The 13563-nt window shown below is 43.7% G+C and overlaps 1 protein-coding gene across 3 annotated transcripts in view; it reads left to right on the forward strand.

The window, feature by feature from the left end:
- Positions 1-13563, forward strand: part of abcc10 (ATP-binding cassette, sub-family C (CFTR/MRP), member 10) — a 92991-nt gene that overhangs the window by 59234 nt on the left and 20194 nt on the right. For 2 of the 3 annotated variants that reach the window (XM_063040528.1, XM_063040530.1), the window contains 3 exons: positions 31-205; positions 4924-5267; positions 8121-8290. In XM_063040528.1, coding sequence (XP_062896598.1) covers positions 31-205; positions 4924-5267; positions 8121-8290 — 689 coding nt within the window. The remainder of the gene's footprint in view (positions 1-30; positions 206-4923; positions 5268-8120; positions 8291-13563) is intronic. The other variant, XM_063040529.1, reaches the window with a different exon arrangement.

Below are 13563 nucleotides of genomic sequence, written 5' to 3' on the forward strand. Positions count from 1 at the left end.
AATTTGTCAGTCATTTTCTGTCTTTGTTAGCAGGTCTCTCTGCACACAAGAACTGTCACCTGATGTCAAGTTCTACTTGATAGGCTTTGGTGTTATTGCTGCTTCAAACACTGTGTTCACGGCAATACGAGCCTTCCTCTTTGCCTGTGGTGGTGTCCGTGCTGCTGTGGTTATTCACAACAAAGTTTTACTTCGTGTAATGAAGGTTAGTGGTCCATCTGCCTCTTACTTACCTTTCTATGTTTGTTTCAATGTGAACCTGTTTCTTCCATCCTGTTCATTAAGCAGCTACTGAAGCAACAGTTCTACAGCAGGTGTTATCCCGTTGGCTCTTCACAAAACCCTGGAACATCTGGACAACAAAGATGCATACATCAAACACATCCGGGTGAGGGCAAATCAGAAGCCAAGGCTTACTGCAGAGGTGTATGCCAGGCTGAGGAATCGTGATGCTGCTTTTAGGTCAAGAGATATGACAGCTCTTCTGGGAAGTAAGGACTGTGCTTTCCCACTCCATCAGGAAGGCAAATTCTCAGAGAATTTACAGTCACTTCTGTGATACCAGAGACACAAGGTGCAAGTGGCAGGGAAATCAGAGGATTATAGGCTACAAGTCTACCCTGTACGTCAGTGCCCAGGATGTTTCACTCCTTGAGAGGCTGAATGTCTTCTGCGTCTGGTTTGAGGCACAGAACAAAGTGCTGGCAAGGAAGGCACCCCACCCCCCAGGGGAGCAGACACTCCGTCTGGCTGAAGCTGAGGTGAGGAAGACCCTGGCCAGAGTCAACCCACACAATGCTGTGGGGCCCCAGAATATACCAGGTCAGGTTCTGAAAGAACTGCGCAGCTCATACTAACAGAGGTGCTGATGGATATATTCAACATCTCTCGAGAACAGTCCACTGTCTCCTTGGTTTTCAAGGTTGCAACTATCATTCCGGTGCCAAAGAAGGCAACAGTAACCTGCCTAAGTGACTATTGCCCAGTGGCCTTAGCATCAACAACTATGAGTGGTTGGTCATGGAGCACATTAAAGCCTTTCGTCCGGCTACATTGGACCCTTTCCAGTTTACTTATCGCTCAAGTCGATCCACTGATGATGCAATAGCCTCTGCCCTGACCCACCCGGAAAATGGGGTCTCATATGCCAGACTGCAGTTCATTGACTTTAGTTCAGCATTCAATACCATCATACCCCAGAGACTGGTGGGGAAACTGTCCTCGCTGGGTCTCAACACCTCCCTCTGCAACTGGACACTGTACTTCTAAACAGGAAGGCCACACAGTCAGTCCATGTGGGCAGCAACATCTCTTATCCCAGTACGCTGAGCACTGGCACTCCTCAAATCTGTGTGCTGAACTCACTGCAGATGTATGACTGTCACAGGATCCAGCTCAGACTGTCTCATCGTTTGTGGATGACACAACAGTGATTGGCTTTATCAAGAACAATGACCAGATGGAGTACAGAGAGGAAGTGGAGTGGCTGGTGGATTGATGTGCGAATAACAACCTGAGCCTGAATGTGGAGAAAACAAAGGAATCATTGTGGACTTCAGGAAGGTGCAAACCTTCCCCCTCTACGAATATATGGCTCCTTCCTGGAAAGAGTTAAATGTACCAAGTTCCTGGGAGTTCATATCACAGGTGACCTCATCTGGTCCCTTAATATCACCACCCTGAACAAGAAGGCACAGCAGCGCCTCCACTGAGGCAAGCAAGGCTCCTCCGCGCCCCCCATCTTAACTGTATTTTACAGGAGCACCATTGAGAGCATCCTGACAAGTCGCAGCTCCATCTAGAATGGGAGCAGTCGCCCATCAGACCAGAAGTCCCTACAAATGACTGTGAGAACAGCTGAGAGGATCATAGGGGTCTCCTACCATCCATCGGGGACACTTATCAGGAGCACTGCGCACATGCGGCCCCTAGTATTATTAACCATCCCACCCATCCATCCAGCACCCTCTTTGACTTTCTGCCATCGGGCGGGAGATTACGATGCGTAAAAACAAGAATGTTCAGGAGGGGAAACAGTTTTATCCCCTGGGCCATTAGTCTTCTGAACTCCCGGCTGCATCATATTCGAAGAGTGGCTGGTTAATCCGTTCCGTGCCTTCCGATATTTAAAATTAATGCTCTTTAGTTTGTTATTTATGTGCGATTCATCTAGAGATTTTATCAGTACCTTCGTAAGTTATCACGAGTAATAGGTACTGCTGTGCTTTTAACTCCTGGTTTGCAGAAACATTATCTTGTTTTTATATACATTATATGGTTCTATATGTTATATACATGTATATAGTTATCTATATACTACTAAAACTCTCATGCTCTGTCTGTTTGTGACCTTCAATTAGTGCAAACTGTGCATTACAGCGGCACTTTTTTTTGGCTAAATCTAATTAAAATGCACTAACTTACAGAATGTAGGCAAAGTTCAGTGTTATATATTCGTATAAAATTGCTCATTCACCAAAAATCAACAGGCTGCCTTTCACCCAAGACCTGATCAGCCAACATGGAAATTGGGACGCCACAGCCCGACGCATGTACACGGCCAGCCTCAGCAACGCCTCACGATGCTCACAGAGCCACTTCCACCTTCCATGGAGACCGCAACGCGACACCACGACACATGCACACGGCCAGCCTCAGCAACGCCTCACGATGCTCACAGAGCCACACCAACCGCAGCAAAAGGGCAGGGCTATCACGTCCATTTTGGAGAGCACCAACCACATCATCAAGAAACAGCAGCATCTTGGAAGCTTTGGTGTTACTGCTTCCTATCCTCTATCAAGCATTAGGGTAAAAATATATGGATAGCCTAATTATGCCGCGTGGAAAGAAAAAGGGGACATTATGGTCAAGAGATGACGCCAAACGTCGTCGGGAATGGGCAAGGAGAGGGAGAGAATAACAATCGGATGAGGCCAGGGTCGCACGACTCCAGGATCAAAGAGTCAGGACAAAAAAGATGAGAGAAGAGGAGACAGAGGAGGAGAGGCATGCACGTCTCCAAAATGACAGCAATAGGCACAGACGGAGGAGAGAACAAGAATCCGATCAGGCCAGGGCCGCACGACTCCAGGATCAGAGAGAAAGAACAAATGGTAGAAGAGATGAAGAGACGAAGGATGAAAGGGCTGTGCGTCTCCAGAATGACAAAAACAGGCAGAGAAGGAGGAGAGAGGAAGAGACAGAGGAGAAAAGGAAAGATCAACTCGAGAATATGCGGCAGAGAGTCATTATTGCGAGACTTGCTGAAGATGACAATACCTCGACAGAGAAAGATCAAGGCGAAATGCATGACTCGCATGCCGTCACATTTCTGCTGATGTTGGTTCGATGACCAGGGTATGCCCTCACTGTCGTGCCTTCCTATTCACTGGAGAAACCGCACATTTCTGCTGTATGAAGGGAAAGGTCAGGATAAGCAATTTGCAGCCTCTACCTAATGAACTCCTCAATTTGTACAGCGATGATGAACCTATTGCAAACGAGTTCAGGAAGAACATCAGACAATACAATTGCCTCTTCCAATTGACATCCTTTAGTGCCAAAGAAGTCGTTCCAACTAGGAATCGATGGAATCCTGTGATTATTCAAGGCCAAATCCATCATTACATCTTGATTCCGTCAAACTCTCTGGATTGCCACCACATAAACTGGAATTGAAGAGGGGATCTCCCATCATTTCAATGAGGAACTTGGATCCACCAAGGCTTTGCAATGGAACGCGGATGATGGTGGAAGAGCTGCACGACAGTCTCATCGTAGTAAAGATAAACATTGGTGCATTTAAAAATGACATTGTCATGATCCCAAGAATTACTCTCAGTTTATCAGAAGGGGAAGATGTCCCTCTTCAGCGGAGCCGGTTCCCGATACAGTCATGGTTTGCTATGACTATACATAAGGCGCGAGGCCAAACCATGGAGAATGTGTCATTATCACCAGAAATGTGGTCATAAAAAGTGTCCTTCGTTAAACGAAGAGGACCAATATTTGTCTTGCTACGTGTCTTTCTTCTTTAATACACTGAGATCTTCTTTAATTTCCGAAGCACATCACACCACACTGCACTACCTTTCTCTCAAAAGGTGCCCCAACGGGTCACCCGGTTGTCTAATATGAGAATGAATTTGACTTGACTAGAATCAGTCCCTGATCTGTTCATTCCCAGGTTTAAAGGATCCCATTTGTAGGTCTTTTACCCACCCCAGTCAAATTTTCCCTTGCCCTTAGCAAAAAAAAGAGTAAGATTACGGAGGTAGACTGTAAATTCAGTGCTGGTTTGTGGAAGGATAGGAATTTCACTCTTGCTGTCAGTCGAGTTTATTGTCATCTACACAAGCACATTTATGTGTAATGAATACCTTATTTGTAGAAACATTGCATCATATTAGCAGCACTCAAGAAAAGCATAAGTCATACACAATTTTGGCAAGGAAAAATGCAATTCGAACAAAAAAAATGTTGATTTTAGTGCAAAGTGGTCATAGGTTCAAAAACAAAATGGCTGAGGGGAAGTAGCTGTCATTGAACCTGGCTGTGTGGGACTTCAGGTTTCTGTGCCTCCTACATGATGGCAGGAGGTACCAGAAGGTACAGAAGCTCAGGTATCATGTCCTGGATGGTAGGTACAGGACCTTTGAAGATGGATGTTGTCGTCTTGAGGCAGCTGTGGATGGTACCACTGATGGGGATGGATGTGCCAGTGATGTATGGGGTGCTATGGGAGGCAAAACCAGCATTTCTATCCTGTGGCTGTCTATTAGAAGAATCATTACTGCATTTGAGGCTGGCCTGTGATTCACTCCTTAATGAAATAATCTGCCTAGGTAGCAATGGAAGAATTAGAGAGGGAAATTGGTTAATGAAATAACAGAGTCTTAATTGGTTTTCATTCTGTTTTAGGCCACAACATCATTCTTTGACATAACTCCCATTGGACGCATTGTGAACCGTTTCTCCACAGACCTCTACAACGTAGACGACACTCTTCCCTTCATCCTCAACATCTTCCTGGCTGCTCTGTATGGCCAGCTGGGCATGGTGCTGATGATCAGTTACAGTCTTCCATGGATCATGCTGATCCTGCTGCCACTGACAATCATTTACTTCTATTTGCAAAGCTACTACCGCTTCACTTCAAGGGAGCTCAAGCGCCTGACTGCCATCACCCTCTCCCCGATCTATATACATTTCTCTGAGACACTGAAGGGCCTCGCCACTATCAGGGCGTCACGGGCCATTGTCAGGTGAGCTGTTTGTGTAGCAGTGAGATAATTAATCCAGTGGTCATCTAGTTCAGACACAACCCTGCAGCCTACCATATCTGTACTGGCTGTCCCCTCTTATCCCCCCTGGATCGGATACAACTTAAAAGAAATAACATTGAATTTTCCATTTTGAGGTAACCTTTACATTCTGTGTTTGTTCTCTCTCCCTCCCCCCTCTCCGCTCTCAACTTATTGATGCAGCTATAAAGAAGGCAAGACAGCAGCTATATTTCATTTGAAATTTGAGGAGGTTTTGTTTGTCACCTAAGACACTCGAAAACATGTACAGATGTACCGTGGAGAGCATTCTGACAGGCTGCATCACTGTCTGATATGAGGAGGCTACTGCATAGGATAGAAAGAAGCTACAGAAAAGTGTAAAATTAGTCAGTTCCATCTTGGTTTCTAGCCTCTGTAGTTTTCCAGTCACTTTCAAGGAGCAGTACCTCAGAAAGGCGGTGTCCATTATTATGAATCCCCATCACCCAGGACATGCCCTCTCTCACTGTTACTGTCAGGAAGGAGGTACAGAAGCCTGAAGGCACAAACTCAGTGATTCAGAAACAGCTTCTTCCCGTCTGCCATCCGATTCCTCAATGGAAACTACCTCTTTTTTTTATAGCTCTTATTGCACTATTTTTAATTTAACTATTTAATGTACATATGTACTTACTGTAATTGGTTTAGTACTTTATTTTTCTATATTATCATGTATTGCATTGTACTACTGCCACTACGTTAACAAATTTCATGACACATGCCGGTCATGTTAAACCTGATTCTAATTCTGATTCTCTCTCTGCCCCTCAACTTGCCCTGCATATTACTTTTAATTCTTTCCCCTCTCATCTTAAACTTCAGCCCTCTAACACTGTGTAAAACTGTGAAAATACTGCCTCCACCACCCCGCCAGCAGTGAGATACAGATTTCAACCACCACCGGGTGAAAAACAATTCTCAGATCCCTCTAAAGCTCTTGTTTATTTCTCACTGTCTATATCCCTCAGAGTATCATGCACTCACTCAGTCTCAGTCCCCCTCCCACTCCCCCCAGCCTCCTCCCTTCCAAGGAAACGAATCCAGTCCACTTTGTATCTGAAACTCCTTTCCAGGCAACATGCTATTAGTATTAGACTATTTTCTAAACAGGGAGCAAATTTAGAAATCCTAGTGTAGAACTCCCTAGAGGTTTACTAGCAGGTCGAGTCAGTAGTAAGGAAAGCAAATGCAATGTTAGCATTCACTTTGAGAGGACTAGAATATAAAAGCAAGGATGTAATGCTATGCTTTATTAGGCATTGGTCAGACATATTTGGAGTATTGTGAGCACTTTTGGGGTCCTTATCCAAGAAAGGATGTGATGGTATTGGAGAGGGTCCATACGAGGTTCATGAAAGAGTTAATGTATGAGGAGCGTTTGATGGCTCTGGGTTGACATTCACTGGTGTTTAGAAGAATGGGGTGGGAGGGGAATCTCATTGAAACATACTGAATATTGAAAAGATGTTTCCAACAGTGGGAGAGTCGAGAACATCCCATTAAAATAGAAATGAGAAAGACTTCCTTTAGCCAGAGGGTGCTGAATCTGTGGAATTCATTGCCACAGGAAGTTGTGGAGGCCAGGTAATTGGGATTATGTAAAGTGAAAGTAATTAAGTACTTAATTCGTAAGGATATGGAAGGTTATGGGGTAAAAGCAGGAGGATGAGGTTGAGAGAGAAAATAATGAATAAATGAATGACAGAGCAGACTCTACGGGCCAAATGGCCTACTTCTTATCCTGGTGAATGCCCTCTGCATTCTCTGATAATATTCCACAGTGTTCCACAGCAATGTCTGATAAAGTTGTACCAAACCTTACTGCTCTCATCGCAGCTGACGAAGGCAAGTACCCCATCTGTCTTCCCAACTTGTGCTGCTACCTTCAAGGATTTGTGGATGTGTACACCTTGGTCTGATTTCTCAATATTTTCCAGGATCCTTCCATCCACTATGCATTTAATCCCCTAAAAAGTATCACCTCACATTTTTTCAGGATTAAGTTCTATCTGCCATTTCATTGTCCCTCTTACCAACTAAACAATATCAGTCTGTAGTAAAAGACTACCCTCAACAAGTCCACCAACTATCATGTATTACACAACAGTCTTGGGATCCAAGTCCATAGCTCTCTGAAATTGGCCACACAAGCTGATGGGGTGGAAAAGAAAGCTTATGGCATGATTGTCTTTATTAGTTGAGACATTAAATTCAAGAGTTAGCATGTTATAATGTAGATTTATAAAACTTGGTGAGGCTGTATCTGAAGAATTGTATTCAGTTCTGGTTGCCCCATTGTTGGAAGGATGCTTTGGAGAGGGTGCAGAAGAGGTTTAACAGGATGCTGTCTAGGTTTGAGGGTGAGTGCTACAAGGATAGGTTGGTCAAATGTAGTGACAGAGGCTAGGGGGAGACCTGACCGAATTTTATAAAATTATGAGAGGTATGGGCGTAATAGACAGTCCAAATTTTGTATTAGTTTAAGATGAGGTGGGAAAAGATTAAAAGTGATGTGCTTTTTTGTTGGGTGTTTGAACTAGTTGGCAGGGGAACCCACTAAGGCATGGAATAGATTCTTCTTTTCAGTAGTAATTCATTTTAAAATTACCTGGGAAGGCTTTCCAAAATGATTCTTGGAAAGCTCTCAAGTGCAAGTATTTGCAACATTTTCCTTCCCAGCCTACTTGATGGCTGTGAGATTGATGATGTGTCACTTTACCTGCAGTTCTAGAAATTTCCATGTACATACGTTGCCTCATTTGTTATCTAATCCCACTCCCACTCCCTCCTCAGGTTTGAAAAGGAGAATGGCTGTCGCCTTGAACTGAACCAGCGCTGTCTTTATGCTGCCAATACTGCCATGCAGTGGCTCGACATCAGGCTGCAGATGATTGGTGTTACTGTAGTGACGGCCATCGCTGTTATCGCTGTCCTTCAGCACAGCCTTAGCCATGGCAATCCAGGTAAGATGTTAGCATCTCAAGACAAGGAGCCATTTGATGAGACAAGAGCAGAGTATACCCATCATATCTCAGTGTCAAAGCACCATTCCCACCGCCACAAGCTGCAGCGGTGCCTGAGAAAGCGAGTTAGCTAAACTGAGCCTGAGCAACATTGCCAGACTGTGTTATTTTCCACACAACAATGCTACAGAGTAGGAACACCAGTGATTGACTGAACTCCTCACTCTGGTCCCTGCCCAAGGGACACCGAAAACCACTGACTGTCTGTACCCCGCACTCCAGTTCACACCCCAAGCAGGAACACCACTGATTAAGAGGCAAGTAGATTAGTATAAACAACTGTAACGGTCAGCATTGTTGTGTTGGGCCAAAGGGCCTGTTTCTCTGCTATACAACTCTATTGCTGTCTGTGGTCCTCCCATTAATCACCAATGTATTCACTTCCCTGGATTTGGGGCATTGTTCCTTTGCATTTTCAACAATAGATAGTTTCATGATGGCGTCAGTTTTACATACCTTTCTTCATCCAGGAGACGAGTTTGAATGGAAAGCACAAAATGCTTTTGGAGCTTTTATAGGGTAGGGGATTCATCCATGTATTTATCCGTAGTTGAAACAGAAACAGTAGACTAGTGGAACTCTCAGCTTAGATTGGAAAGTGTGGGAATACTCAGCAATTCGGTCAGCTTCTGGGGGGAGAGAATCAATCAGCATTTCAGTTCAATGACCTTTCATCAGAGTCTGTATCTTACTCCACAGAGGTTTCTCGAGACAAAGAAATGCAGAGATTTGAGGTAAGGGGAGAGGAACAAAATCCAGTTTGGAAAGTGAAGGAATCAATGGCAAAATGCAGCTGAGCATTAATGATGATGTCCAGAAGATTAGCAAAGAAACGGGGGTGGGGGGGACCGAAGGGTAAATTGCAAGAATACTGATTATGTGACCTCGGTGAACTAGGTGCTGTACTGTTCAGAATAGGAAGGTGAGCCCTCTGTCGTCCTGGAATGGATGCATCCCACTCTCCAGTTGTAAGCAACAACCGCTATTAGATTTTTGGATTGCTCTATTATAGTAATCTGCGTTAATTATGCCCTAAATTTAGAGTCATAGAGCAATGCAGTATGGACAGGCTCTTAAGCCTAAACCACAGCTATGCTGGCTATGGTGCCCAATCAGCTCCTCTCAATTTACTGTGTTCAGGCCATCTCTCTCGAAGCCCTGTCCTTCCACACATCCATCCATGTGCTCCTTAAATGATACTACTGTACTGTCTCAACCACGTCCTCTGGCAGTTTGTTCCATGTACTCACCACCCTCTGTGTGGAAAAAGTTGTCCTCAGGGTCCCTTTTAAATCTTTCCCCTCACACTCCAAATCTATGTCCACTAGTTTTGGACTCCCTACCCTGGGGAAAAGACACCATCAATTTTATCTATGCCTATCGTGATTCCTTATGTTTCAAGGAATGCTTTATCCAATCTGGGCTGGTCCAACCCTCACTTCTGTCCCTTTAAGTTAGATCTTTTAGTCCTCTCTAGCTTTTTCTGCACTGTTTCCAGTTTAACCTTGCCTTTCCTAATAAAGGGTGACCAAAACTAATTTCAGTTGCAGCACAAGATTCAAAGGAATCAATCTCCTGATTTCTGCAGTACAAGACTGAAAAGAGTCTTCTGTGCATACATAGATATTTGAAGATACAGTTGGATTAGATTTGTCCTATGATAACAGTGAATGTTGTAACCTTACCAACATTAGGACAGTAAAATCAGAGCAATTCTTTCTTAAGAATATGGATAATTTTAATCTAGGTGTAAAATTAAGGCAGAGATTTGAAGTAAACTGTACATCTACAAATTATCAGTTAAAGATTCCCTGCTGGGGAAGTAGAGAGTTGATTGTCGCTAACGTATCTGATCAGTTACAAGACTGATGCTGCCCACTAGAGGTGAATTGGGCAATAAACCACTAACCCGTGATCACAAATTGCATCACCTTACTTCCTAAACCCAAATAAGACCATAAGAAATAGGAGCAGAGTTCAGCCATTTGGCCCATTGAGTCTGCTGCACCATGGCTGATTCATTTCCCTCTCAGCCCCAATCTCCTGCCTTCTCCCTGTATCTGTTCAATTGCCCTGACCAATCAAGAATCTGTCAACCTCTGTCTTAAACATATGTAAAGACTTAGCCTCCACAGATAATTCCACAGATTCACCATTCTCTGGCTGGAGAAATTCCTCCTCATCTCTGTTCTAAAAGGACACCCTTCTATTCTGAGTCTGTGTCCCCTGGTCCTGGACTCTCCCACCATTGGAAACATTCTCTCCACATCCACTCTATCAAGGCCTTCCACCATTCAAAGTTGCTGGTGAACGCAGCAGGCCAGGCAGCATCTCTAGGAAGAGGTACAGTCGACATTTCGGGCCGAGACCCTTCGTCAGGACTAACTGAAAGAAGAGCTAGTAAGAGATTTGAAAGTCGGGGGGAGGGGGTGATCCAAAATGATAGGAGAAGACAGGAGGGGGAGGGATCCCTCCCCCTCTTGTCTTCTCCTATCATTTTGGATCTCCCCCACCCTCCCCCTCCTGTCTTCTCCTATCATTTTGGATCTCCCCCTCCCCCTCCTACTTTCAAATCTCTTATTAGCTCTTCTTTCAGTTAGTCCTGTCGAAGGGTCTCGGCCCGAAGTGTCAACCGTACCTCTTCCTAGAGATGCTGCCTGGCCTGCTGCGTTCACCAGCAACTTTGATGTGTGTTGCTTGAATTTCCAGCATCTGCAGATTTCCTCGTGTTTGCCTTCCACTATTCGATAGGTTTCGGTGAAGTCTACTGAATACAGGCCCAGAGCCATCAAATACTCTTCATACATCAAGCCTTTCAATCCTGGAATCATTTTCATGAACTTCCTTTAAACCCTCACCAATGGCAGCATATCCTTTCTAAGATAAGGGGCCCAAAACTGCTGACAACGCTCGTGAGGCCTCACCAGTGGTTCATAATGCCTCAGCATTACATCATTGCTTTTATATTCTAGTCCTCTTGAAATGAATGCTAACATCACATTTGCCTTCCTCACCACAGACAACCTTTAGGGATTCCTGCACATGGACTCACAAGTAACTTTGCACCCAGATTTTTGAATTTTATCTCCATTTAGAAAATGATCTACCCTTTTATTACTTCTACCAAAGTGCATGACTGTACACTTCCTGACACTGTATTCCATCTGCCATTTCTTTGCCCATTCTCCTCATCTAAGTCCTTCTGTAGCCTCTGTACTTCCTCAAAATTACCTACCGTTCCACTTATCTTCATACCGTCTGCAAACTTTGCAACATAGACATTAATTCCATCATCCAAATCGTTGACATATAATGTAAAAAGCAGTGGTACCAGCACAGACCCCCATGGAACAACACTCGTTACCGGCAGCCAACCAGAAAAAGGCTCCCTTTGTTCCCACTGTTTGCCTCTTGCCAGTCAACCACTGCTTTATCCATGCTAGTATCTTTCTTGTAATACCATGTGCTTGTAGCTTGTTAAACAGCCTCATATTAAAGGCCTTCTGAAAATCCAAGTACACAACATCAATCAATTCTCCTTTGTCTATCCTGTTTGTTATCTTTTTCAAAGAATTCCAAGAAGTTTGTCAGGCAAGATTTTTCCTTGAAGAAACCATGCCGAGTGTGGCCTAATTTTTCGTGTGCCTCCAAGCATCCTGAAACCTTATCCTCAACAATTGTCATCTTCCCAACCACTGAGGTCAGACTAACTGGCCTATAATTTCCTTTTTTCCTGCCTCTCTCCCTTCTTGAAGAGTGGAGTGATATTTGCAATTTTCCAGCCTTCTGGAAACATTCCAGAAACTAGTGATTCTTGAAAGATCATTACTAATGCCTTCACGATATCTTCAGCAACCCCTTTCAGAACTCTGTGGTGTACACCATCTGGTCCAGGTGACTTATCTACTTTCAGACTTTTCAGTTTCCCCAACAACTTTCTCCCTGGTAATGGCAACTTCACACACTTCTAACCCCTGACACTCACAAACTTCCACCATACTGCTAATGTCTTCCACAGTGAAGCCTGATGCAAAATACTTATTCAGTTCATCCACCATTTCCTTGTCTCCCATTACTACCTCAGCAGCATCGTTTTTCAGCGGTCCGATATCCACACTCACCTCTCTTTTACACTTTAAAAGAGATTATGGTATCCTCTTTAATATTATTGGCTAGCTTATTTTCATGTTCCATCTTTTCCTCCTTAATGACTTTTTTAGTTTAATTCTGTTGATTTTTAAAAGCTTCCCATTCCTCTAACTTCCCACTAATTTTTGCTCTATTATATGCCCTCTCTTTGGCTTTAATGTTGGCTTTGACTTTCGTAATTAGCCACTGTTGTGTCATCTTGCCTTTAGAATACTTCTTCCTCTTTGGGATTTATATATCCTGTGCCTTCTGAATTGCTTCCAGAAATTCCAGCCATTGCCATCATACCTACCAATGTTCTTTCCTAATCAATTTTGGCCATCTCCTCTCTCATGCCTCTGTAATCCCCTTTACTCCACTATAATACTGATACATCTGACTTTAGCTTCTCCTTCTCAAATTTCGGGGTGAATTTGATCACATTATGATCACTTGCCCCTAAGCATTCTTTTTACCTTAAGCTCTCTAATCAGTTCTGGTTCATTGAACAACGTCCAATCCAGAATAGCTAATCCCCTAGTGGGCTCAGCCAAAAGCTGCTCTGAGAAGCTATTTCATAAATATTCTAGAAATTCCTCTTCTTGGGATCCAGCACCAACCTGATTTTCCCAATCTCAATCTACCTGATTATCGAAGTCCCCCATGATTATTATAACATTGTCCTTTTGGCATGCATTTTCTATTCTCCATTGTAATTTGTAGACAACATCCTTGCTACTGTCTTTATATAACTCCCATCAGTGGTCTTTTTACCCTTGAAGTTCCTTAGCTCTAACCACAATGATTAAATACCTTACAACTCTCTGTCACCTCTTGATAATGATTTGATAACATTTTTTACCAGCTGAGCAATACCAACCCCTCTGCCTTCCTGCCTGTTCTTTCAATACAATATGTATCCTTGGACATGAAGTTCCCAGCTATAATCAGTGATGCTCACAATATTATACATGCCAATCTGTAACTGAGCCAGTTGTTCATCTACCTTATTCCATGTACTGCGCGCATTCAAATGTAACACCTTCAGTCCTTTATCCATCCTTTTCGATTTTGTCCGCCTTTTA

The sequence above is a fragment of the Mobula hypostoma genome, chromosome 2 (assembly GCF_963921235.1).
Source record: "Mobula hypostoma chromosome 2, sMobHyp1.1, whole genome shotgun sequence".
NCBI classification, from domain to species: domain Eukaryota; kingdom Metazoa; phylum Chordata; class Chondrichthyes; order Myliobatiformes; family Myliobatidae; genus Mobula; species Mobula hypostoma.